The 24,064-nt window shown below is 41.1% G+C and overlaps 1 protein-coding gene across 13 annotated transcripts in view; it reads right to left on the reverse strand.

Annotated features, from left to right (window-relative positions):
• Nucleotides 1–24,064, reverse strand: part of RYR3 (ryanodine receptor 3) — a 527,067-nt gene that overhangs the window by 282,184 nt on the left and 220,819 nt on the right. For 10 of the 13 annotated variants that reach the window (XM_083167836.1, XM_083167844.1, XM_083167842.1 and 7 more), the window contains exons 4-6: nt 2,724–2,738; nt 2,011–2,085; nt 547–625 (exon numbers count right to left, since the gene is read on the reverse strand). In XM_083167836.1, the coding sequence (XP_083023962.1) occupies nt 547–625; nt 2,011–2,085; nt 2,724–2,738 (169 nt within the window). The remainder of the gene's footprint in view (nt 1–546; nt 626–2,010; nt 2,086–2,723; nt 2,739–24,064) is intronic. The other 3 variants (XM_083167846.1, XM_083167845.1, XM_083167838.1) reach the window with 1 other exon arrangement.

Below are 24,064 nucleotides of genomic sequence, written 5' to 3' on the forward strand. Positions count from 1 at the left end.
TCCCTCCTCCTCTATCAACCTCTATTGCTTCTCTTACACTGTAACGCTGGGTTGTGACACCTCCCAGCCTATTACCAACATGGAGAACTTCTCACAGTCAATTACTTGCGGGGTAAAAAAACAACACTGATAGGGAGACATTGCATAAATCAGGCAGTGGTTAGGCACCCCCTTAATTCTTGGGACTTAGTGGTAGCACCAGTGCTAATTATTGTTCACACAAATTCATAGTAAGGGCCAGATGTATCAAGCTTCAAAAAGTGATAAAATGCAGAGTGATAAACCACCAGCCAATCAGCTCCGACCTGACATGTTTTAAACACAGTCTGTGACATGGCAGGCAGGAGCTGATTGGCTGGCTGTTATCACTCTCCATTTTATCACTTTTTAAAGTTTGATACATCTGGCCCATAATCTTTTGTCTGGATAGCAAACTTTGAGACCCTGTCTACTTCATTAATAAAAGTATATAAAAAAAAATTCTGTAACTATTATTTGGAGAAAAAAAACACACACACAAAAAAACAACAACATTTCTATACATACCTGTTGAAGTATCTCGGAGTCCAACATCAAATGCAAGTTTATCAGTAAGGGATCTTGATGTTGTTAAACACGTCAAGTACTACAAAAGAAGTTATGGCAGCGTTGGTCATTAATAAATATTTAATTACGTATTACGTTAATTATCAAATACTTCGAAATTAAATAATGCCAGTGGTTATATGACACTGAAATTTGTGATGTCCTATGATTCAACACATAAAAGCTTAGTCCCGACACGAACCACCAATATTACTGTGGCAATAGAACGCATGTGTCACCAGCTTCCTAAATAACCAGGTAAAACATACCCTAGAGCCGGACCGGTGCTTGACTCTGGAATTCTGTACCCAGAAGCAGAATTATGTGGGTCATTTTTAATCAGGGGGGCATAACTCCCAGTGGTAATGGACACCCCAGCCTCCAAGTCCTGAAGGGGCACCTGCATGTACAGCAGCACCTGAGCGGTTCACAGCCATTGTCACACAGCATAGCTTGAGCCCTGCAAACTCACCGAAGGCTCCTATCTCTGTAGAGTGGCTGAGAACACTATCTATACAGTTCTGTAAGTTGTGTGTGTTTTATATTTAGCATTCACACACACACATACATCATTTTTGTTTAGCTTTTATTTATTTTTTTTTTGGGGGGGGGGGGGTCTTCAAACTCAAACCTGCCTCCGGGTGACTGGGATGAACTTACGCCCGATTGCAATACTGATTTTTAAAATGATTATCCTACAGTAACTGTTACGTTGCACACGTGTTATCGGCAAAGACGTACGTAAGTAGTACTGGCCTCCATAGAGACCTCCATAGAGGCTGATAACAAGTACAGTAGAAAGGATTATTTGGACACAAATGAAGGGGGTGCAGCTTAACAAATGTATTATTGGGGAGGGTTTGACTATGGAGGGGAAAGGGCATAGGTGTGTGTATGTGTCCTTTCCCAATGTGCCTTTGGGTATTTATGGTGGTGTAGATGAAAACGTACACCAGATGAAGTGGGAAGTTGTTTTTACCTAAAGTTAGAAATTACCAATTGATAACATCTTCTTATCTAAATCACAACGATCAAGGCTCAGGTTTTATAACGAAGGGATAACCTTTATTTTGTATATTGGTATGAGAACAATATACTCCCATTATGGAGTTGTAAGGTTTCTCTTTCATATAGCTGCCGGGGCAATACTACTTCTTATACAACGAATGACTCTCTGGTGTCTATAATGTACCGCTGTAAATGAATTGCGTCTGACTTTCGGGGTCTGCTCACTGCTTCCTGCCTATTGTTGAATTCACTTACCCCAATCAATCGCACAGGGCTGATAACTACGGCACATGTACGATATGCACTGTAGGGTCACAGAAGCTGTATGAAGCTACTGCATTCTCATAAACAGATTTCACATGAACGTATCCAATTGTTGTCTGATATTTAAGACACTTATTCAATTTGGCTGCTCACCATTCCACTGAATGAATGTCGCAATAAGATTGCATGGCCATACAGTAAGGTTCTGTGTCCACCTCCTTGTGATGCCTGTAATGTAATAAGAAATAAAATTAAATAAACCAAACTGTAATATTTACAAAGATATTGGTAGGGGACCAAATCAAGTTCAAGAGGTGTCCAAGCAACTTCTCTCTTTAGTAAGGACTAGAAAGAGAGAGAATAATATTTTATATGGATAATTATTGGCAGATGTCTGTGTGACTTATGCGCATAGATATAAGTGATCCTGGCATCTGTAAATTTATCCTAAAATATTATACTTATTATATATCTATTATGTTACAACTTACAGACAAGGATAAGCCCAACAGTCTAAAAAACACAAACACCTCCCAATGACAAAGAACTGCACATTCTATCAGCAATATAGAATGCTCTCAGGTCCAATAAAACATGCGGCAGATCAGGGACAAGCGGCTACGTATCAAGCACATCAAGTGTCACAAAACAAGAGAACACACAAGGTAAGGGGCAAATGAACACACATATACAATGAGAAATATGAGATTTATTAATTAGTCATTTAAAATTCATGAATTTTTTAGAGTTTTTTGCCATATTTGATTCTATTACCTTGGTCTGATATGCTTAATATGTACCCAGGATAGGTGCATTCTGGGAAAGCGAGCATTTATTTTTATTTTTGAAGTTATATTTATTCTTACCTTCCTGGTAAACTTCTGGGGAGCATTTAAAGAAAGTGTATATTAAACAAAATGTCATAAGGGCTTAACCAATTACTACATGATCAAAGTAACTTCTTCCAAAAGAAGCTCTTTAATTATGTTCTCTACATACATTCATGTTAATACAATGTACTTTGGTCATGTCCAGCTGAACATAAGTGATTCTACTACAAAACAATAAAACAGCTGATACAGTAGGTCAGGCATGTACAAACTATGCTGTTGTTAAACTACGAGTCCCATCATGCCGTGCAACAGTTTTGCTATTAGGGAATGCTAAAACTATGGCAAGGCATGCTGGGATGTGTAGTTTCACAACAGCTGGAGGATCATAATTTTGACATGGCTGCAGTATGTAGCTTAGAATCTTATTCTTATCCCACCATTGTAAAGATATACAAAACCATGTGCTCAAGGCTGGTGATGTGTACTGTACATATTGCTATGCTTTATCGGTCGGTGTATGTAAAGGTGTGCACACACTGGGTGTTTCTGCCCATGGACGATGTAATGGAAATTGCTGTCCGATAAATCTCTCAGTGCATACACACTGAGTGATTTTCACCTGGCCCAGCAATTTTCACGGGAGGTGGATCACTTTCCTAAGCAGGAGACTATGGAAAGTGGTTCACTCGTCCTGTAATACAGGGCGATGGCCTGCGATGATGCGGGAGTGCTCATCAGCCGCCCATACACACAAAGTAGCTCAAAATAAGAACAGCGAGCTACTTTCAGCTCAAAATCACCTAGTGTGTGTGTGTACAGTATGTGTGTGGGGGCCTTAAAATATACATGGTCAGCAAAGTTCCACTGTGTAACTTATAATTCATTTTAGGTTACATAAAGCTTACAATAAATACATTCATCATTTTCTTGTCAATTCCAGTGATTGTTATTTTATGGTATTTGTTTAACAATCTGATAAAGCAAAAAATATATATACATTATAACATTACTGTAAGTTATAGGGTTATTATTGTTACTGATCATGGATTGAACTATGGCCCTTATTCTGGTTCACTCTCAAAGGAAAATTCAGGGAGGGGGGAGTAACATGTGCAGAGAGATTTAGATTTGGGTGAGTTATTTTGTTTCTGTGCAGGGAAAATACTGGCTGCTTTATTTTTACAGTGCAATATAGATCTCACTTTGAAGTAAACCCCCACCCAAATCGAACTCTCTCTGCACATGTTACATCTGCCCCACCTGCAGTGCACATGGTTTTGTCCATTTGAGAAGGAATTTGCCTTTGTGAGTGAACCTGAATAAGGGCTTATGACGGAACCTACTGCTCTCCTATAAAGAATACATATTCAGATGAAACGAAAAAGGTGTGGAATTCCAGCTCTTAAAAAGAATACTCCGGATGACATTGTAATATTTGAATATTATCTAAGAGAATAACACTTCAAAAGTATTTGCTCTAAAAGCTCAGAATAGAGGTCACTATTTAAACGCCACAACACCATGAAACTGATGTTAAATGATACAACATCTTGGAGGGAAACATTCGTATATAACATTTCACTTATGACCAAAACAGCTCAGCAGTACTGTTGCCACAATGAGCAGAAACATGGCAGACAGATATCGGTAAACGATTTGCAAATTACAATGAAGCAGGACAGATTTTCAGATATAAAGGCGAAAAAAAACAATGCAACATAACAGAGCTTTTATCAGGGTACACAAAATCAAACATTAACGTTCAACAATCACAGAAATAGTACCAGTGCTAGATTCAAAGAAAGCGACAACAAAACCCTACATTCAGGAATTAAACAAATGTCATGTAATTCAAGCTAAAAAAAATGATATTATTTTTGAAGAACACATTCAAGATGAAATATAACTAAAAAAAAAAAAGAAAAAAAGTTTTTAAGTTTTATGTAAGATCAGCTCTAGTTGTGTTGAAAGATTTATAGATGTATAAAAGAGTGCTTTGTTCCAGCGGGGGATCTCAGCCATCTCCCCGGGCACCACCTATTGCGCTCTGAATATGCGGCCACTTACATTAAATAAGGCCGCCCGATCCTGCAAGTGAGACGTCGCAGTAGAATAGGGAAGCTTTTTTTTTTTTTTTTTAATATTATTTTTATTTTTTATTCACCTCTATCCTTCACTTCAAACAAAGCTCTCTCTTACGCTTTAAACTAGAAAAGAAAGACACTGAATCACTTTACCTTGTTTTGATTTTTTGTTTTTCAATAAAAGGTTTCTCAAATGATCTCTTATATTGCAGTGATGGAACTTTTTTTGAATGTATTAAAAAAAAAAAAAAAATTGCCAGGGCAGTGAAAGAAAGGCTCAGCTGCCTGGTGATACTGGCTGGCAGCAGTGAGCATAGAATTATGATATAGTCACATAGCCAGCCACTTGGGTCTCCTTCTGCTCATACTGTAATTATTGCTTTGTTTAACAAATGGCTCCAGGTGAAATCCATGTGCGGTATGACAGGTCATGTGACATTAACTGTTATACGTGCACTGATTTATTAATAAAAGAGTAAAAAGAATGCTAAATTTTTTTTTTTTATATATGTATCCCCCAATTATTGTAATTTAATATGAATTAAATAAAATATGTACATTTTACAGAGTAAATTGAACCCATAATAGTTTATTATACAAAGTCTCCAAATATAGTAAAAATTATGTTAACATTGTGTTAAACCCTTTATAACTGAATAGGGCAAGCTCAAACCAATCAAAATCAAGATGCTCATGCTGCCATGCTGGTCAGCTGTGATTGGCTAAGCTAGCACATACCCCACATACTCCAAGCAATTAATAATATCGGGGCCAGTTATAAAATATGTAATGTTGTGGAACTGTTCTACAGCTTTTCTAGGCTAACAAGGTACGCAATTCTACACGCCCCAAAGGCTGCCTGGGCTTTCAAGTTTTTCGTATGCTTTAAATACATATTTATTTACTTAACAGAGCATTGTCCCTTTAATTTTAAAAATGCATTTTGGTGGAATTTCTACATTAAATGAAATGCAATGAATGCAAATCTCATTATTATTTTTTTTAAGACAATCTCAACTGTAAATCCCAGTAAGATTATTATTATCGTCCATGATCATTTAATTACATTTTTTTCCAGGTTTTTTAAATGTTTAGTAGAGCCCCCTGTAACATGCTGTAACGTAATATTGATTATGTGAATTGCAAATAACTAGAAAATGCTGAATTTAGACTCTGCTTTTAGTTAAGAAATAAAAGTAATTAGGCAACAGGTACTTTATGTATTTGGAATTCATTCCAGTTCTTTAAAAAAAAAAAGTCCATTATTACTGTTACTTTGCAGAAGGTAATAAAAGATAATTACATAAGTCTCATAAAGTTCAGTTGGCAAATTTAAATTTGATGATTTAATGACAGCAGTGAGGTTTCAACACGGAAATAAAATGATCTCTTTAAAAGGGAAGACCTGTCATGTCCTGCCTTGACCTAATCTTAACTAAGCACACTCTGTCAGACTCGGACAAAGCACTACCGTTTGTTTAACCTCTCTCTGTTCCAGACTACAGTATGCAAGGCTCAAAATGTATTCAGTCTTCCCTGTGATGTGGAAATGTAGGAAACTTTATGCTGCTACACAAAGAAATAAGGGGTGAGATTTAATAGGATGAGAGATTCATAAAGTGAAAGATTTGGTATGAAATCTCTAGTTTTTCTAAAGCGGCAATCATTTACACTGCAAAATGATTGCCGCTTTAAAAAAACTGGAGATTTCTTACCAAATCTCTCACTTTCTGAATCTCTCATCCTATTAAATCTCACCTAAGATTCCTTGAAGAGGAAGAAAGATTCCATGATAACCATAGATTATATAAAATTTGTAGAGATCATAAAAACGTTGAACAAATCACGATGCATAGGGCAGAAGAGTCTGGTGTGATGTGCCAGTGAAACTACCTAAGGTTCCACGTTTGCCTCGATATGATGTGAAATGCCAGTCTACGCTGTATTTGGATATTGGCATCTTACAGAACATATAGCTTTTGAGTAGAGCTGGGACAATTGTAAATGTTCATTCTGTTGTTTGTGTGTTGTGGTTCTAGTGGGAAAAAAGTCAGATTTCACCAGCGAAACCTCAAACATTTTTTTGGGACAAATACGTAGCAGACTATTTTGTTCAGTTCTACCAGGTAGTTTCAGCAGGATGGTGGTGCACTGTCAAATACCCCTTGCCACACGAGCTTCCATGCAAAAACAATTCAATTTGTCATATACCTGGATCTCTAGTTCATTCCTAAATTGCTCTATTTCTTGTGTGCCTGTTCCAAGCTTTTCTAATGTGTCTGATGCATGCCATTGCTGGCTATTCCCTCTCACTTTACACCATCTGCTCAGCAATACAGCAATCATTAATCCATCATTTCCATGTTCTACGCTCTTTTCCATGCATTTCGCTGCTGCCCTTGCATAATATTTAAATTCCATGCCACTTCAGTCCGGTACTCCCTGGGGCTCTGCATCCTGTCTTCTCTTCAGTGCGTTACCTACAGTACTTCCACCTTAGCACACTGCGCTGTTTATATTCATGTACAGTAGTCATCTCTTCCTCGGTCAAGGTCTGTTGCTACTGCGAACGGTGACACATGCAAGTCTGCCATCACTCTCTGCCATCTTACATGGCTGATTCTATGTTAACACAAGGAAGTACAATATATATATATTTTTTTTACATCCTGTCCGAGTTTCTAGGATGATTCAATGTAGTATTTCTTTATTTATTTACCACACATATTCCACAGCAAGCTGCCACAGAGGAGTTTACAATCTGGAGCTTATATATGTATGCGGGCACATCACAGCCTCTATCAAGACTGCTGTGAGGGTAAGACAGGGTTGCCAACTTTTGAAATCTCCTCTCCGGGAGAAGCCCGGAGAGGAGACATTCAGCAGGACTTCGGGTGCGGGGCTTAAACGTGACATCATTAAGCCCCGCCCCCATGAAGGAAAGTGACTCAATTTGACTATCTCCATGGAGGGGGCGGGGCTAAATGACGCGATTATGACACTTTAGCCCTGCCCCTCCCCGGAGATCTGCAGATTAGGTCATTCAAGTTCCGCGGTCAGGGGGGGGGGGGGCACAATCATGGGGGTAGGCAACCCTGGGGTAAGACCACAGCAGATAACTCCAAAATCTGCTTAAGATCTTTCTAAAAACATGGGGAGCCCCAAGAATAAATCTATACTTGCAGTTTTCAAAAGTCTTTACCTCATGTTTACATACCCTTCTACATTTGAAATGCAGAAAACCACATTAAGGAAGGGGGCGTGACCATGAACAAAGGGGCATGGGCACGTCTCCTATCCGAATGTGTACTGTGCACCAACTACTACACCTCCCATGGCGATATGTACCCCAGTTACCTATGATGATGGTGCCCCCGGTCCCATTGCCTGTGCCGCCGCTGATGCATGGGGCGGGCACGATTCAAATCCTTTCTGGTCCCATGTGCTGTGATTGGCCGCGGTGTGTCGAGGGGGCTACCATTGGCTGCAGTGCTGTCAGTTTAAAAGCTTACTCTGCACTGCAGCCAGCCCCTCTTCTACCCGGTGCCTTCAGTCACACCAGCGCACGGCTGTTTACCACGGCTGTGACAGCTGAGAGGGAGCCACCAGAAAACCAGTACATTTGGTACACTTTGATTTAGCCGGTACAGACTGTTTAAAAACGGTACTTTATCAGATGAAAGGACAAAAGATACCTTAATATGTGGACCTGACACTGGAAGTAAGAACAAGCCAGTTGACCTATTGCATGACAACCTTTGGGGTAGACATTCACTGTCTATCTAGACACTGTTTATCTAATAAATAATAATCCACACCCCACCTATTCACCTCTCTCCACTTTATTTTCGTCTTTCTTCACAATCTTTACTTATCTCCTCTTTCTCACCCATTGGTCTTTCTTCCTCCTGGATGGCTAGCCACACTGTCACCTATGAGAAAGCTTTCTAATTTATTTATTTTTTAACCTTAAAAACTTGATCACCCTTTGGTCACATTAATCCCTTCAGTGGTGTTTTTTTATGTAAAAAAAAAAAATCGACCACTCTGTCTCCCTGGGCCGGGCAGTACCGCTGAGCTCTATGTCAGCCAAGTTTAGCGATCAGCTCAGTGGCGATGCCCGGCGCTAAGCAGCGGCAATCCCGAGAATTTTTGTCAGTCTGGTCAATGAAGCATAGCCGGGAAAATTCTCGGGATTACCACTAAGGGGGTTAAGTCTGTTTTTCAACTATATATTTTTGTTGCATTAATGTTGACTTTATAATTTATGTACTGTTTTGTAACGTGATCTGTTTGTTAAAATGTTTCCTAAAAAAATAAATAAAAAAACTTTCGCCTTAAGGGTGCTGTGAAAAAAAAAGTCCAATATTGTAGGGCTCTGTAATTCAGAAAAGCTTGGAAGCCACTGGTCTAAACATTTATTTTCATTGCCGTAGAATATGCTTTGCCAAATCTAAATAAGCTATATCCACTCTCATTAATTTACTTACAAAGAGACCACATATCATAGAAACATAGAAACATAGAATTTGACGGCAGATAAGAACCACTTGGCCCATCTAGTCTGCCCCTTTTTTAAACATGTTACCTCAAACCATATTTGATCCTTATTTTTTTGTAAGGATATCAATATGCCTATCCCAAGCATGTTTAAATTGTACTACTGTATTTGCCTCTACCACCTCTGATGGGAGGCTATTCCACTTATCTACTACTCTTTCTGTGAAGTAATTATTCCTCAAATTTCCCCTGAATCTTCCTCCCTCTAGTTTCAGTGCATGTCCTCGTGTTCTGCTGCTCCTCTTCCTGTGAAGAATGTCTCCCACCTGGACCTTGTTAAAACCCTTGATATATTTGAAAGTTTCTATCATGTCCCCCCTTTCCCTTCTCTGCTCTAAAGTATACATATTAAGATCTTTTAGTCTTTCCTGGTACGTATTGTGATGTAGGCCATGCACCATTTTAGTTGCCCTTCTTTGTACAGTCTCTAATGTATTTATATCCTTCTGGAGATATGGCCTCCAGAACTGAACACAATACTCTAGATGAGGTCGTACCAATGACCTATACAGTGGCATTATTACTTCTTTCTTTCTACTGCTGATACCTCTCCCTATGCAACCAAGCATCTGACTTGCCTTCTTCATTGCTTTGTTACATTGCCTACCTGCCTTTAAGTCCCCTGAAATAGTGACACCTAGATCCCTCTCTTCCTCAGTAGTTTCCATTATAGTGCCATTTATACTATATTGAGTCTTTGGATTTCTGAGACCCAAGTGCATGATTTTGCATTTTTTGGCATTAAACTGTAGTTGCCATGCTCTTGACCATTCCTCTAATCTACCTAGATCATCAATCATTTGTTTTACCCCTCCTGGTGTGTCTACCCTGTTGCATACCTTTGTGTCATCTGCAAAAAGGCACATTTTACCCTCAATTTCATTTGCAATATCACCAATAAAGATATTAAAAAGCACTGGTCCAAGTACAGATCCCTGGGGTACTCCACTTGTAACCTTTCCCTCCTTTGACTGTACTCCGTTTACTACAACTCTCTGTTTTCTGTCCTGCAACCATGCTCTTATCCATTCAACTATCTTAGAATCCAATCCCAAGCTTTCAAGTTTATTTAACAGTCTGCGATGTGGGACAGTGTCAAAAGCCTTACTAAAGTCTAGATAAGCTACATCTACAGCCCCACCTTGATCTATTACTTTAGTCACCCAGTCAAAAAAGTCAATAAGATTTGTTTGACATGATCTTCCCCCAGTAAACCCATGCTGTTTTGGATCCTGTAAATTGCTGGTTTTGAGATATTCTACAACTCTTTCTTTTAAGAGTGTTTCCATCAATTTCCCTACTACTGATGTAAGGCTCACTGGTCGATAGTTGCTTACCTCTTCTTTGCTTCCACTTTTGTGCAGTGGGACTACATTTGCTGTTTTCAGTCCTCTGGGATTACTCCAGTAGCTAGTGACTGGTTGAATAATTCTGTTATTGGTTTTACCAGCTCCCCTTTGAGCTCTTTTAGTATCCTTGGATGTATCCCATCTGGCCCCATTGATTTATCCACTTTCAGTTTTGAGAGTTCTGTGAGGACTTTCTCCTCTGTAAATGTACTTGTTTCTCCCTCAGTTTTCTGACTATACTTGCAACTTAATTGTGGCCCCTTCCCCTCTCTTTCAGCAGTGAATACTGAGCAGAAATAATTATTAATATTATCTGCTATTACATTGTCTCCCTCAAGAAAACTTCCACTCTCTGTCTTCAGTCTAATTATTCCACTTTTTGTTTTTCTCCTTTCACTTATATACCTAAAAAAAGTTTTCCCCCCTTTACCCACTGATTGGGCCATTTTCTCTTCAGCCTGTGCTTTTGCACATCTGATTACCTTCTTAGCCTCCTTCTGTCTAACAAGATACACCTCTTTGTCCTCATTCATTGCGTCTGCTTAAATTTCTTAAAGGCCAACTTTTTTGCTTTCACAATACTTGCTACTTCTTTTGCAAACCACAATGGCTTCCTTTTTCTTGTGTTTTTCCTAACTCTTTTGACACAAAGTTCTGTTGCTTTTAGAATTGCACTTTAAAAATTTCCCCATCATAGACTTCTATTCAATCCAATAAACTCTAATAAATCCAAATAATTCCATTGCATATTCTAATAATAGTAGTTTCATATATTACAGGCAAAAACCAAGGACAGCTTTCCCAAAATTATTACTATTTCATTCTAACCCATTTGCTAAATCAATGTTTGTGAAATCCTCTGTTTACAGTGGACATTTTTTGCCAGTATAACTATCAGCAGTTCAGTATTAAATTCAGCCTGGACTCGCCTGCTACAGACCTGCTTCCCTATGGAGGCAAGTCTGCATTGTCCGAAACGGCCACGGACTTTATGACACTCGACAACCGGAACATTGAATCGCCGCTGTCAAGTTACAGTCGGAAGAAGCGAAAATGGGCAGGAATTCCACTGTTGTGATGTCCCGACAGTTGCAATCCTGGATTGAATACTCTTCTAATTCTGTTACAGTACTCTTTCCCTAGAAAAAAGTACCACTGACCCATTTAAATATTTTTATCAATTCACCTAACACAAGATCTATATTTTCAATTAAAAATAGGGAAATCAGGAAACTCAGTCACTGGATCTAGATACATGATATGACTGACTAAACAGTCTCTGTACATAAAGGTGGCATGTTAAAACAATTCTGGGTACTTGTGTATTTTAGCGGCACCCCCGATGTACATCGCGCAATGTTTTTATCGCATCGCATGCCATGCACCCGATGGCATGCGATGCGACGCGATTTTTGCCCCCTATGCGATGAAACATTGTATAAGCACCCTGGGTGCTTACAATGTTAAATGCACCCCCACGCCACCCCCCCACTATAAACGTGAACCCGAAGCGTTGCGAGCGTAGCGAGCCCACGAGGGGGCGGCGGTACGCGTCCTCCGACCTTTTCATACACCCACTATCCACGTCGGCGTGGAGTTGAGAATAGAAAGTGTGGCGAGCGCAGCGAGCCCGAAGAGTGGCGAGCGGACGCGGATACCTGTGAAGCCCGCGAGGGGACGCCGATACCTGTGAAGGTATCCGCGTGCGCTCGCCACGCTTCGGGCTCGGTGGCTCACTGCGCTCACCACACTTTCTGTTCTCAACTCCACGCCGACGTGGATAGTGGGGGTATGAAAAGGTCAGAGGACACGTACCGCCGCCCCTCGCCACGCTTCGGGTTCACGTTTATAGTGGGGGGGGTGGCGTGGGGGTGCGGTTCACATTGTAAGCACCCATGTGGGTGCTTATACAATTTAAAATCGCATCGGTTTGCATTGTCATACAATTTTAAAATTATACACAATGTCATACAATTTTAAAATTGTATGACATTGTACAATATCGCGCAATATCACGTCGCATCGCATACCATCGCATGCCTTATGGTATGCGATGCGATGGGCGCCGCTATAATACACAAGTACCCAATTCTGGGATTCACAATTAATCTCCAAGGTCAAGACATGCTAATTTATTAACAGTTTCTTATATAGCGCATACATATTACGCAGCGCTTTACAGAGTATAGTTGAACATTCACATCAGTCCCTGCCCCAGTGGAGCTTACAATCTATATTCCCTACCACATGTACACGCGCACACAGACCACAGTAAACCCTCGCAAACACGGGGAGAATATACAAACTCCGCACAGTTAGGGCCATGGTGGGTATTGAACCCATGACCTCAGCGCTGTGAGTCAGTAATGCTAACCATTACACCATCCGTGATACTTGGTGACTTTCTTTAGGCTAGCCTACAGAGCAAAATAATGTTAAATTATTTGTGGTCTTCAATCTACTAGTCTGACAATCGAGGTGTGTGTGCCCATCACACAGTGATAAATTATACATATCGATCACAGACATATTAGGAGGCAGGACGTGGACTGATCCTTTCATGCATACTGTGCTGGCATTTGCCTCCAACTGAGACATAATGAGAGAGTCATATTTACCTTATCTAAAACATTTAACTGGTTAATGAAAGGCAAGAAGCCATATGCAGGTAACTGTTGCAAAGTCAACATGGCATAATGATAAAGTTATTAAACGATCGTGGGGTTAAAAAAGACAATTGGTTTGACTAGTGAACGCTCGGTGTACCGGTCCTTAACTTTACGGTTGAACAAAGGGATTGTGTGTAATTTCAAAACTCTCTGTAGACAATTCAGGGTTGTCCACAAGTAGTCATTTACACATACTCATCCAGAGCTGGAGATGTGGCTCATTAAGATGCTACATAACTGTAAGAGAGGGGATTGTGATAATTGCTGTTAATTTAATTTCAGGTTGTAGAATATTGTTCTATAATGTCGACATTGCCAGACTGAGTTTGTGAATGTCCACAGTTGTCATGACAACAAGGTGCTTTGGCACTTATTCTAATTCACTCGCAAAGGCAAATTTCTTCTCAAATGAGAAAAACCATGCTGCACTGCAGGTGAGGCAGATGTAACTTGTGCACAGAGAGTTAGATTTGGGTCGGGTTTTTTTACCCATCGTAGGGATTTGGCTGCCGCTAAATAAATACGGCAGCCAAATAAAAGTCACATCGCCATTGCCAAAATACGAATCTGGAGAATACGGCAGCTTTGTAAACTTGCCATATTCTCCGTTCCTATTTTCGTCTGATCCCGGTCGTACCGCAGATCGGTCCTAATAGGTGGCCTTAGTAAATCACCCCCCCCCCAGTGTTTAACTGCTACGTGAAAAAGCCTAAAAAATGTACAGTGTTAAAAATGTCCTAATGTTATACACTAATGAATCAATAGATTGGCAACGTAGTAATTAAGTGGTGTAATTATTCATACGCTAGTAAACAGCAGTACACTCTCAATTAAAGTTGAAGTGTAGGTAATTACCCTATAAACCTGAATAGTAGATTAATAAATGAATGTCAGTGGGCAGTAAGAAACAGTGCAGTCAGTTAAAATCTGACAGGGGTGATATCAGCATCAGACTATCATATGTTATTAAATCTTTTGAACTCCAACGATCAGTAGTGCATTCAAACGCTCATTAAAAAGAAATACAATTTGCAATGCATACTGTAGGTAGGAATGTTTTTTTTTTTTTTTTTTTTTTAGATGGTGAGATTGATTACAGGAATAAGGGAGTTAATAGAACTCAATCCTGCCAAGACGATAGAGATCTCAGCCATGCACACTCAGCAAGATTGTCTCATCTCAGCACCACTAGCACACTCAAATGAGCGAATGTTCACACGGCACTCTCTCCCAAGGGTATATTTACTTCCACTGGGTCTGCAACACGCCAATTACAGACGAAGATAAAAAGGGCTGCATCACCACTTTCCTCGTGACAGCTCAGCTAAAGCGACCGCCAAGGGAAGCATTTCAAACACAAAAGATGCACAAAACAGCATCCAGAATATGTAGCGTCTAAATCATGCATTATGTACAAATGATGTTTCTATCATTGAGGCCAAACATCCTAAATTGGTGCCGTTTTATTTTGAAATGACACCGTTTCCTAAATTAATACTGACAGCTGGGATGTTCCTTTGGGTGTGGTATGGGACCCCGTCAGTCGGGATCCCGACAGTCATTATCCCGACTGGCCAGAGTCAGACAGCATGGCGAGTGCAAAAAAGGCCCTTGCTGGCACGGTGGCTCGCTAAGCGAGCCACCTATTCTATTCTCCCTCTATGGGGATCGTGGACCCCCACGAGGGAAAATAGCGGGTGGCCGTTGGGCACCCGGCTGTCGGCGTTTTGACAGTCGGGATCCCGACTGTCGGGAACCCGTCCGGCACCCGTTCCGGGTGTGGTATTGGACCCCGTCAGTCGGGATCCCGACAGTCATCCCGACGTCGGGATCCCGACTGGCCAGAGTCAGACAGCATGGCGAGTGCCGGGAACCCGTCCGGCACCCGTTCCTTTTGTGTTTTGTTTTTGTGAACGCTGACACCCCTCCATATTATATGAGGAATACATGTTATAATCAGGATTTACAATAAATGCTTTAGGTAATAAAGTGGATTACTGGAATTAAAGGAAGCATTTATTAATATACAGTGCCGGATTAGGCCGAGTGGGCACTGGGCTATGGGCGTGACAATGGATCAAAACAATATTGAATTGATTTTGATAGAAAATGACAATGAAGCTTTCTTACATTGTTTCCAAAAGATGTTCATACGAATTAAAGAAACAAAATATCTAAATTAAAGACTCTATATAAAAAAAATACTGTATTCATGGAATGTTCCCATTAGCAAATTAAAGGACATCGTTTACAGACATCTGATTCATATTATAGTTTCCAGATCGTAGACTGTTGGTTACTAAAATTAAAAACTTATCAGGAGATAATCTGCTTGGGTCGCCTGAGATTTTGACTGCCTTGCGGTTTCCACTGGGTTTCACCTGGTACTGTTAATATAGAATCTAGTTGGCATTACCATATATCATACTACAGAAGTGAAATGTATGTTTTTTTACAACGTCTACTTTGCGAGATTAAAGGGGTGTACACACGGGACTCCGCCCTGACGATTTCGACAGAGCCCCGTGTGTAATCAAGATGCGGTTAAGATGCCAGAGAGACCGCTAACTGCATCCTGCCAGTCCTGAGAGCCACAGCCAAATACACTGAGCAGGTGGCATCTAGACAACATTTTCTGGCGATAGCTACGTGGGGCCGTGCATTGCTATTGCCCGCTGTGTACGTACGGGGCGATTCTGTCAAACCTTCTAGGGGATTTTGACCAGAAGAATAGTGGCTTAAGAACTAAGGGTCTGATTCGGACCTGCTCACTATGGGCCTTATTTTGGTTCATTCTTTCTGACAAAATCCTTCTTAGATGGACAAAACCATGTGCACTGCAGGGGGGGCAGATGTAACATGTGTAGAGAGAATTAGATTTGGGTGAGTAATTTTGTTTCTGTGCAGGGAAAATACTGACTGCTTTATTTTTACACTGCAATATAGATCTCACTTTGAAGTAAAACCCCACCCAAATCTAATTCTCTCTGCACAAGTAACACCTGCCCCACCTGCAGTGCACATGGTTTTGCCCATCTAAGAAGGATTTTGTCAGAAAGAATGAACCAAAATAAGGCCCTATGCCACGTACGTAAACATCGCCCGCCCCCCGCAGACTAATCTCCACATTTGCATGCAAGGGGATGTACCGCTTACACACCACCTTGCATGTGGCCGCAAAGGAAAAAATCATCTGATGGTCGCTGATCATGAGATTTTTTTTCTCTCGAATGCACATAAAAATCAGTCAAAACGGACCTTTAACTTGGCCGCACATGGCTGAATGCAGAGCGGAAGCTGACGTCACGGATGTGCAGGAAGATTAGTGTTTGGATATTATGGCTGTCATGGAAATGATTGACATTGTAGAGCATCATGTTGAATTAAAACCCGGTGCTATATGTCACAATAGGCCAGGCCTTAAAGTGAATTATTTAATTGTAAAAGAACACCACTCCTTAAAATGTGCTTGCCCAAAATCAGATGGCTGCCTATCTTCAAGATCACATGTTGCACTGTACTTCTGAAAATAACGAATCTTAGTAAAGTAAAAGCAGATCACAGCTTTGTATAGTATTCAAATAGCATATACTGGGCCAGATGTACTAAGCTTAAAAAGTGATACAATGGAGAGTGATAAACAACCAGCTCCTACCTGTGATCTCACAGGCGGTGTTTGAAAAATGTCAGGTAGTAGCTGATTGGCTGTTCGTTTATCACTCTCCATTTTATCACTTTTCAAGCTTAGTACATCTCCCCCTTAAAGTGGAAGGCGATAACGCACCAGCCAATCATCTGTGTTTGAAATATGACAGTTGGGAGTTGATTGGCTGGTGCGTTATCTCTTTGCACTTTAACTCCAGTTTATCTTTTCGCCAAGCTTAATACATCTTCCCCACTGTACTCAATGATGCCATGATGCCTGTCAGGGGCGAGCCGGCAGGTCTTGAGACTCTGCATGCGCTGAATGTCTTTTGTTGGTCAAAAATGCATCTTCATTGTAATGCAATGTAATTAGGATGCACAAACAGACTGTGATAATTCATTTGATATGCAACAGTTGTGTAACTGAACCTGTCCGATTCTGTATACGAAAGGACAACGGAACTAGGCATTGGGAAAGCTGTGGCCACTGCATCGTAGCGATTTGCATAGGCAAAAAAAGCCACTCAGTGTAAGTACAGTAGAGTCTCACAATATGCCAAGATGGGTTGGGTGTCACCATGGCATTCGTAATGGATGAGAACACCTTCTGTATGAGAGATCAATTTAGATTCCTGTCTATGGTTACTGAGAAACAGCGTATTGCTTGGCAACTATAGGTGAGTGACTGCCAATCCATGCAAATAGGGTTATTCTGGTTTGCTCGGTATGCTTACGTCGCCCCCCGACTGTCCGAATGCTCCCCCCCCCGCCAATGCTAATTCCCCTTTTTCAATGAGATGTGTAATGAAAACACATCCCTTCGCCGGCCATCGAATGATTCTCCAGCCTTTGCAAATAAAAGTCAGTGGGAAGTCAACTAATTTTTTTTCGCGGCTGCCAGGACAGGGAGGGAGACTGACACCCTAGGACATCCTCCGCCCGCCCCGGCAGGCATCTTCACACTCGCGTGCCCATGGAAACGCCCAGCATTTTCATGGGGACACCCATAAAACACTGGGCGTTGCCATGGGCCCCAGTCCCCGCCACCATTTGCCCCCGGCACGTCCCAATCCTTGCAAAAGGCTAGGCGTTTATGGAAGTTGCCGAAGCCATTCGCAAAGGGGACCTGCACATGCGCAAAATAGACCATATGCAGAGCCCCCGTCCGATCAGATCAGAATGAGGGCCAAAATGCACAGTGATTTCTCTGGAACCAACATTCTCTATTTAAAAATATTTTCTATACATCAGCTAATTGTAATCCTAGCTTTTGTTATAGCATTGAAAAATTATCACTAATAGTCTTAAGGCCCATACACACTGGGTGACTTTGAGCTGAAAGTCGCTCAAAACAGCAGGTTTTGGTCCGGCGATGAGCTGTTAGCGCTGCTGCGCTCCCGCAACATCGCCGGGAAAGAAGTTCATCTGCTGGTTATACCAGCAGATGAGCGGCTTTGCATAGCGCTCCGCTATGCAATGCTGTCCTCCCCCCCTCTGTCGGCACCGGGCAGGGGCAAAGCCGCTCAGTGTGTATGCACTGAGCGGCTTTTCCCGCAGCGATGAACACGATCATCGCTGTCCATACACGTTGGGCATAGTCGCCCAGTGTGTATGGACCTTTACAGCCCTATAAACCAAAACTAAATAATAAATGTATTTCTATTTGAAGACGGAAGATATTTCTAATCATGTACTGAAATATGGTATGATGGTGTTACAATGTGCTGTACCTCTATCAGACATGGCATATACAGTATAGTACTACTACAGTTAGAAGGAAGACACTCCGAGTTTGGACAATTGTAAATATAACCTCATTCACAATGGTCCATTAAACAGTAGTCTGGTTCTAAGACTGCATTAAAATAATGTCTCTAGGTGATGTTTAAAGTCTGTAGGCAACATATTTGTTCAGTATGATAATGAAATGGTCTCAACTGTCAACATTTTGTTTGCCTAATTGTACATAATACAGGGAAGGGATATATACAATGTCACCAGGCAATGGGACAAAGATATACCTTAACTTCTTTTAAATGCCTGCCACATTAGTGGCATACTGTATGCATGTGGCAAATATTCATGGATTATCTTCTATGTAGGGCAGCATTGAATGGAACATACCTTTCAACCCATTGGTTATTCACATTTTCCCCACAGGACATACTAACGACCTACCCCCATAGATCTGAAACCCCTTCCATGCTCAGATGGAGGCCACCACTGAAGGAGAGAATGTATAAAGTGGAGAATGCACTGCACACTCTACTCTTCCTCTGATTGATTGGTTGCTCTGCCTGACCTTCCAAAAGTGTGAGAAAAGATCAGATTGTGCAGAAGCCAGTTGCTCCCATTCAGTCTTATTCAGAATGGGGCTTAGAGCTAGGGGTTGTGCTCATGGGGTGATTGGGGCCTACAAGCCACCTGTTGGCCGCCACAGGTATAAAATCCCCATTGTATGGTTTTCTAGATAGAAATTCATAGGAGTATCCAATTACCCCCAGTAAATAAAAAATGGGGAGTGGAAATAAAACGCTACTTTCGCTATTTTTACCAATATTTTACCAATGTTTTTATCGGGCTATCTGATTGGATCGCCAGATAAAAGACCCATTTTAATGCAAGAACACACAGGTTTGGTGATATCTGTGTGTTTTCATGTAAAATGGTGCCGATTTTGGGATTCTGTTCAAATTCTTGCTAAACTGCTGCACATGTCAGCTTATCGGGGCTAATTAGATAACCCCGAACGAGCCGCGATTGCTGATGGTGGTTAATAGGATATCCCATAATAGTGTTTTCATATTCACATCTTATTGTGTGCGTGTGTGTGTATAGATATATATGTATATCTATATATATATTATATATATATATATATATATATATATATAAACATTTTTATTTATGTTTGCATTGTATCATGATCAATTGTGCCTTTAAGACTCATATAATATTTTGTTTAACTTACTCCATAATAACAGTTTTTAGTGAACAAATATTTTAATGCAAACTCAGAGTCAGGACTTTACTGGTTAGTTAATTTGCAGTCATTTATTTCCTCACATCCAGTAACATGGCAATTCTCAAACTGGTTAGAATTTAAAAAAGGAAAAAAAAAAGATTACATGGAGCAGTCAGCATACAGATCCATCTAGAAAAAAACATGATCAAGCAAAGTAAAGGGACTGGTCAAAAGGGAGGAAAGAGATACTACTGTGTCTGAAGGATAAACCTTTTCACTTGAGAGCACATGAACTGCATCTGCAACCCTGCTCTGTAGAGATTACAGTTCTGGTTTTAGGATTGGGAACAAAACAACTATAAGAGGAGATTTGGAAATAATAGAGAGACAATGAGGTAATACTTTACAAAATGATTCTCTCTCATGTACAGTATCTCCAGATACTCAACTACCTCAAAAGAAGGCCAGTTTTCTCTAATGAGCAAACCCATTTTCAGCTGTGTTAACATAACTGTCCAAGGGTTTTCTAACCATCCATTAGTCTATCGGGATTAGCAAACACTATGGGCGACGATTTAATAGGGAGTGATTTTGTGGTTTTGGTGGTTTTTTTTCGCAAAATGGCCGAAAACGCACTTTTTTCATAAATCGCCAACTTAATGGGATGAATTGCGGCTAAAAAATGACACTTTTGGCCGCAAATTCGCACATTCAGAAGTGGCGATTTCTCATATCGCATCCAGATGTTTTCCCATTGAAAAATATAGAAATCGCCAAATTAATGGGGTGCGAATTTGGAAATTGCCACCAAAACATGTCTAAACACCGCCAAAAAAATAGACCAGGTTCTGACTGGCGAATTTGACAGAACCATCATTGAGATCTGTGTATGGTTCTGTGTTAAATAAAAAATAAAATAAAAAAAAAGGCGTAGGGTCCCCCCCTCATGTGCATAACCAGCCCCGGGCTCATTGAGTCTGACCTGGTTCCAAAAATACAGGGGACAAAAAGCATAGGTGTCCCCCCCGTATTTCTGAAACCAGCCCCGGACTCTTGGACCGGTCCTGGTTCCAAAAATACAGGGGACCACAGATCTGGGGGTCCGATGTATTTTCAAACCAGCACCGGGCTCCAACAGCACGTGGTGTCATGCCACAGCCGGGGGACACTTTTTATATAAGGTAACCGGCCGATACATGAGCACCGTGGCTGGACAGCCTTGGATGGGGTACAGTGGTCGTGGCCAGTGGACGCCGGCCTGATAGGGTTAATTCACACATTCCTAACATTGCTTTATGCAGGAGAGCTACAAGTGCCAGCAGACCTCCCCCGCATGCTGGGACTTGGAGAACCACAAGTCCCAGCATGCGGGGCATTAATGGGCCCGTTGGAACTTGTAGTCCACCTGTAAAAAGAATGTTAAAATAAAACGCACACAGACAGAGAAGTATAACTTTATTTCACACACATACACACACCGGACTTTTACACCAACATACTTACCAATCCAGGATCCAGCACTGGTCTTACTGCAGCAGAGCCAGCTCACCCGGCACTGACAGCGGGGTGAACCGTCTTTCTCCGCCGCAGCTATCGCCTTCTGTAGCGCTGCTACAAATCTCCTCTCGTTATGTAGCAATAAGGGGTTTCTATCTTGATGTAATGTCACCATTACTTAATATACTGTAAGCATAACATCGTTACACCACAGTAGAACTTCATGTTGAAATCATTTCTGGCATACATGACAGGGGGTTGGGATCATTTGGTCTATTGCATTATGGTCGAAAGTCATTAGGTCGAATCCATTAGGTCGACATGCTAAAAGGTCGACATGATTCTAGGTCGACATGGGAAAAGGTCGACACGATTCTAGGTCGAAAGGTCATTAGTTCGACAGGTCATTAGTTCGACATTGTCTATGTCGACATTCACAAGGTCGACATGGGGTTTTTCACTGTTTTTTTACCTGAATGTCAACACAGTCGACATGGACACAGTTTAAAGTGCACTGCATCCTCTCGCATCGCTCGCTATGCGTCGGGCACGGTGCCTCGCTACGCTCGGCACACTATTTTATTCTCCCACCACACCCTAGTGGATGGTAGGGCATGAAATATCGCCTGTCGGCACATGTTGGCTCAAAAAACAGTGAAAAACTCCATGTCGACCTTGTGAATGTCGACATAGACAATGTCGAACTAATGACCTTGTCGAACTAATGACCTGTCGAACTAATGACCTTTCGAACTAGAATCATGTCGACCTTTTCCCATGTCGACCTAGAGTCATGTCGACCTTTTAGCATGTCGACCTAATGGATTCGACCTAATGACTGTCGACCATAATGCAGTAGACCAAATGACCGCATCCCCATGACAGGCCTACCCAGATCACCAATGGATGTAGGCTACTCTATACTCAACATGTTTTTTTTTTTTTTACTTAATATACCACAGTTATCCTTAAGTGGTGGATGCTTGGATAGACAAAAGGTGTGTACACACGGGAGCAATATTGTGTGAAATCGCTGGGAATATGGTCGCTGAGCGACCATATTGCCAGTGATTTGGAGCGCAGGTGGCGATAAATCCCCAGCTGCGCGCTCCCGTGTGCACTGCCTAATGGTCGCTGGTCGCAGGAGCATGCTCCTGCGACCAGCGGCTTTCCCCGGCGATCACTGTGCCGGGAGGTCAGCGCCGGGGAGATCAGCGTTGATCTCCCCAGCCCCGTGCCGCTGCTCCCTCCCTCCTCCCATCAAAGTGACAGCAGCAGCGTCTGCTGCTGCTGCGCTCCCCCTCCGCCCCGTAGCAGTGTCTCCTTTTCATCGCTGATGAAAAGGAGACACTGAGCAATATGATTGCTGGGGATATATTGCTAGCAATATATCCCCAGCAATCATATTTCCCCGTGTGTACACAGCATAACATCTCCCCAATGAACATGAATTGATTATAGAGTGAAGCAGATGATGTGCTTGACTGGATTCTCTCAAGTGAAAGGGGACCCCATGACCACAATCTCCATGCGAAAACATACTGTACATAACTACGAGAAAAGGATGGGAAAGAGAGAGAGAGAGAGTAAACATACCCATCTGGACCGGTCACTAGGCTATCAAGGTTGAAAACAAAATGTTAAAAAAAAGATTACTTTGACTTTACTGTAGAAATTTTTGTAGTCATTTGTAAGTAACACATTTAGTGGCTGTTGTAGACACACACATGGGCACTTCGGAGTACACTTAAACTGAGTAGTGTGATCATCAACATTACAATGAAATAGGTTAAATCGGTTTTAACTAAATAAAAATTATACAATAATGCATGGTTTTCACTATTTCTATCACAGAATTTTTGAAAGTTACTTATTGCCTGTTATTGTAAATTTGTTTCTTGTATTAATTGCTAACATCTAACACAATAGAGGTACAGGGAAAGACATTGAGCAACATCTTTTCACATTTAAGGAAAACAACAACAACAAAAAAACGTTGACATAAGGAAATCATAGGGACTAAAATAGTATAACATCTACAGTACAAGAATGTGGACAATGAAAAAGCAGGATGCGGGAGAATGAAAAACATATAGCATCAAAAATAGAGCTAGCCTGCGGTAGTAAACAGATAGAAAATAAATACATAAAAGAAAATAAAAAAATAATCAAGCCCAGTGGTCCTCAAACTCGTTCCTCAGTCCACACAGTTCACGTTTTCCAGGTCACCCGACAGGTGCACTCATTACTGACTGACACATTTTTAAAAATCCACAGGTGGAGCTAATTATTTCACTTGATTCTGTGAGGAGACCTGCAAAACATGTACTGTGTGGGGTCCTGAGGAACGACTTTGAGAACCTGTGATCAGCCACTATATTGAGCGGTCAAATAAAAGGAGACATATAATTATCATACTGCAGTATGAAAAGTGGAGGCCTATTGTATGGTGAAGATGGAGTCCTAAATAGACCAAATTTAAAGACATTCAGTCCTTCCGGTCACTGGAAACTTTTAGTATAAAAAACATTAAGAATTCTAGAAATAAGAAACGTCAATAAATATCTATAACAGTAGCATGTTTACGCAAGTTGTTTTACTTCAT

This window comes from Crinia signifera, chromosome 12 (assembly GCF_055691185.1).
Source record: "Crinia signifera chromosome 12, ASM5569118v1, whole genome shotgun sequence".
Lineage (NCBI taxonomy): Eukaryota > Metazoa > Chordata > Amphibia > Anura > Myobatrachidae > Crinia > Crinia signifera.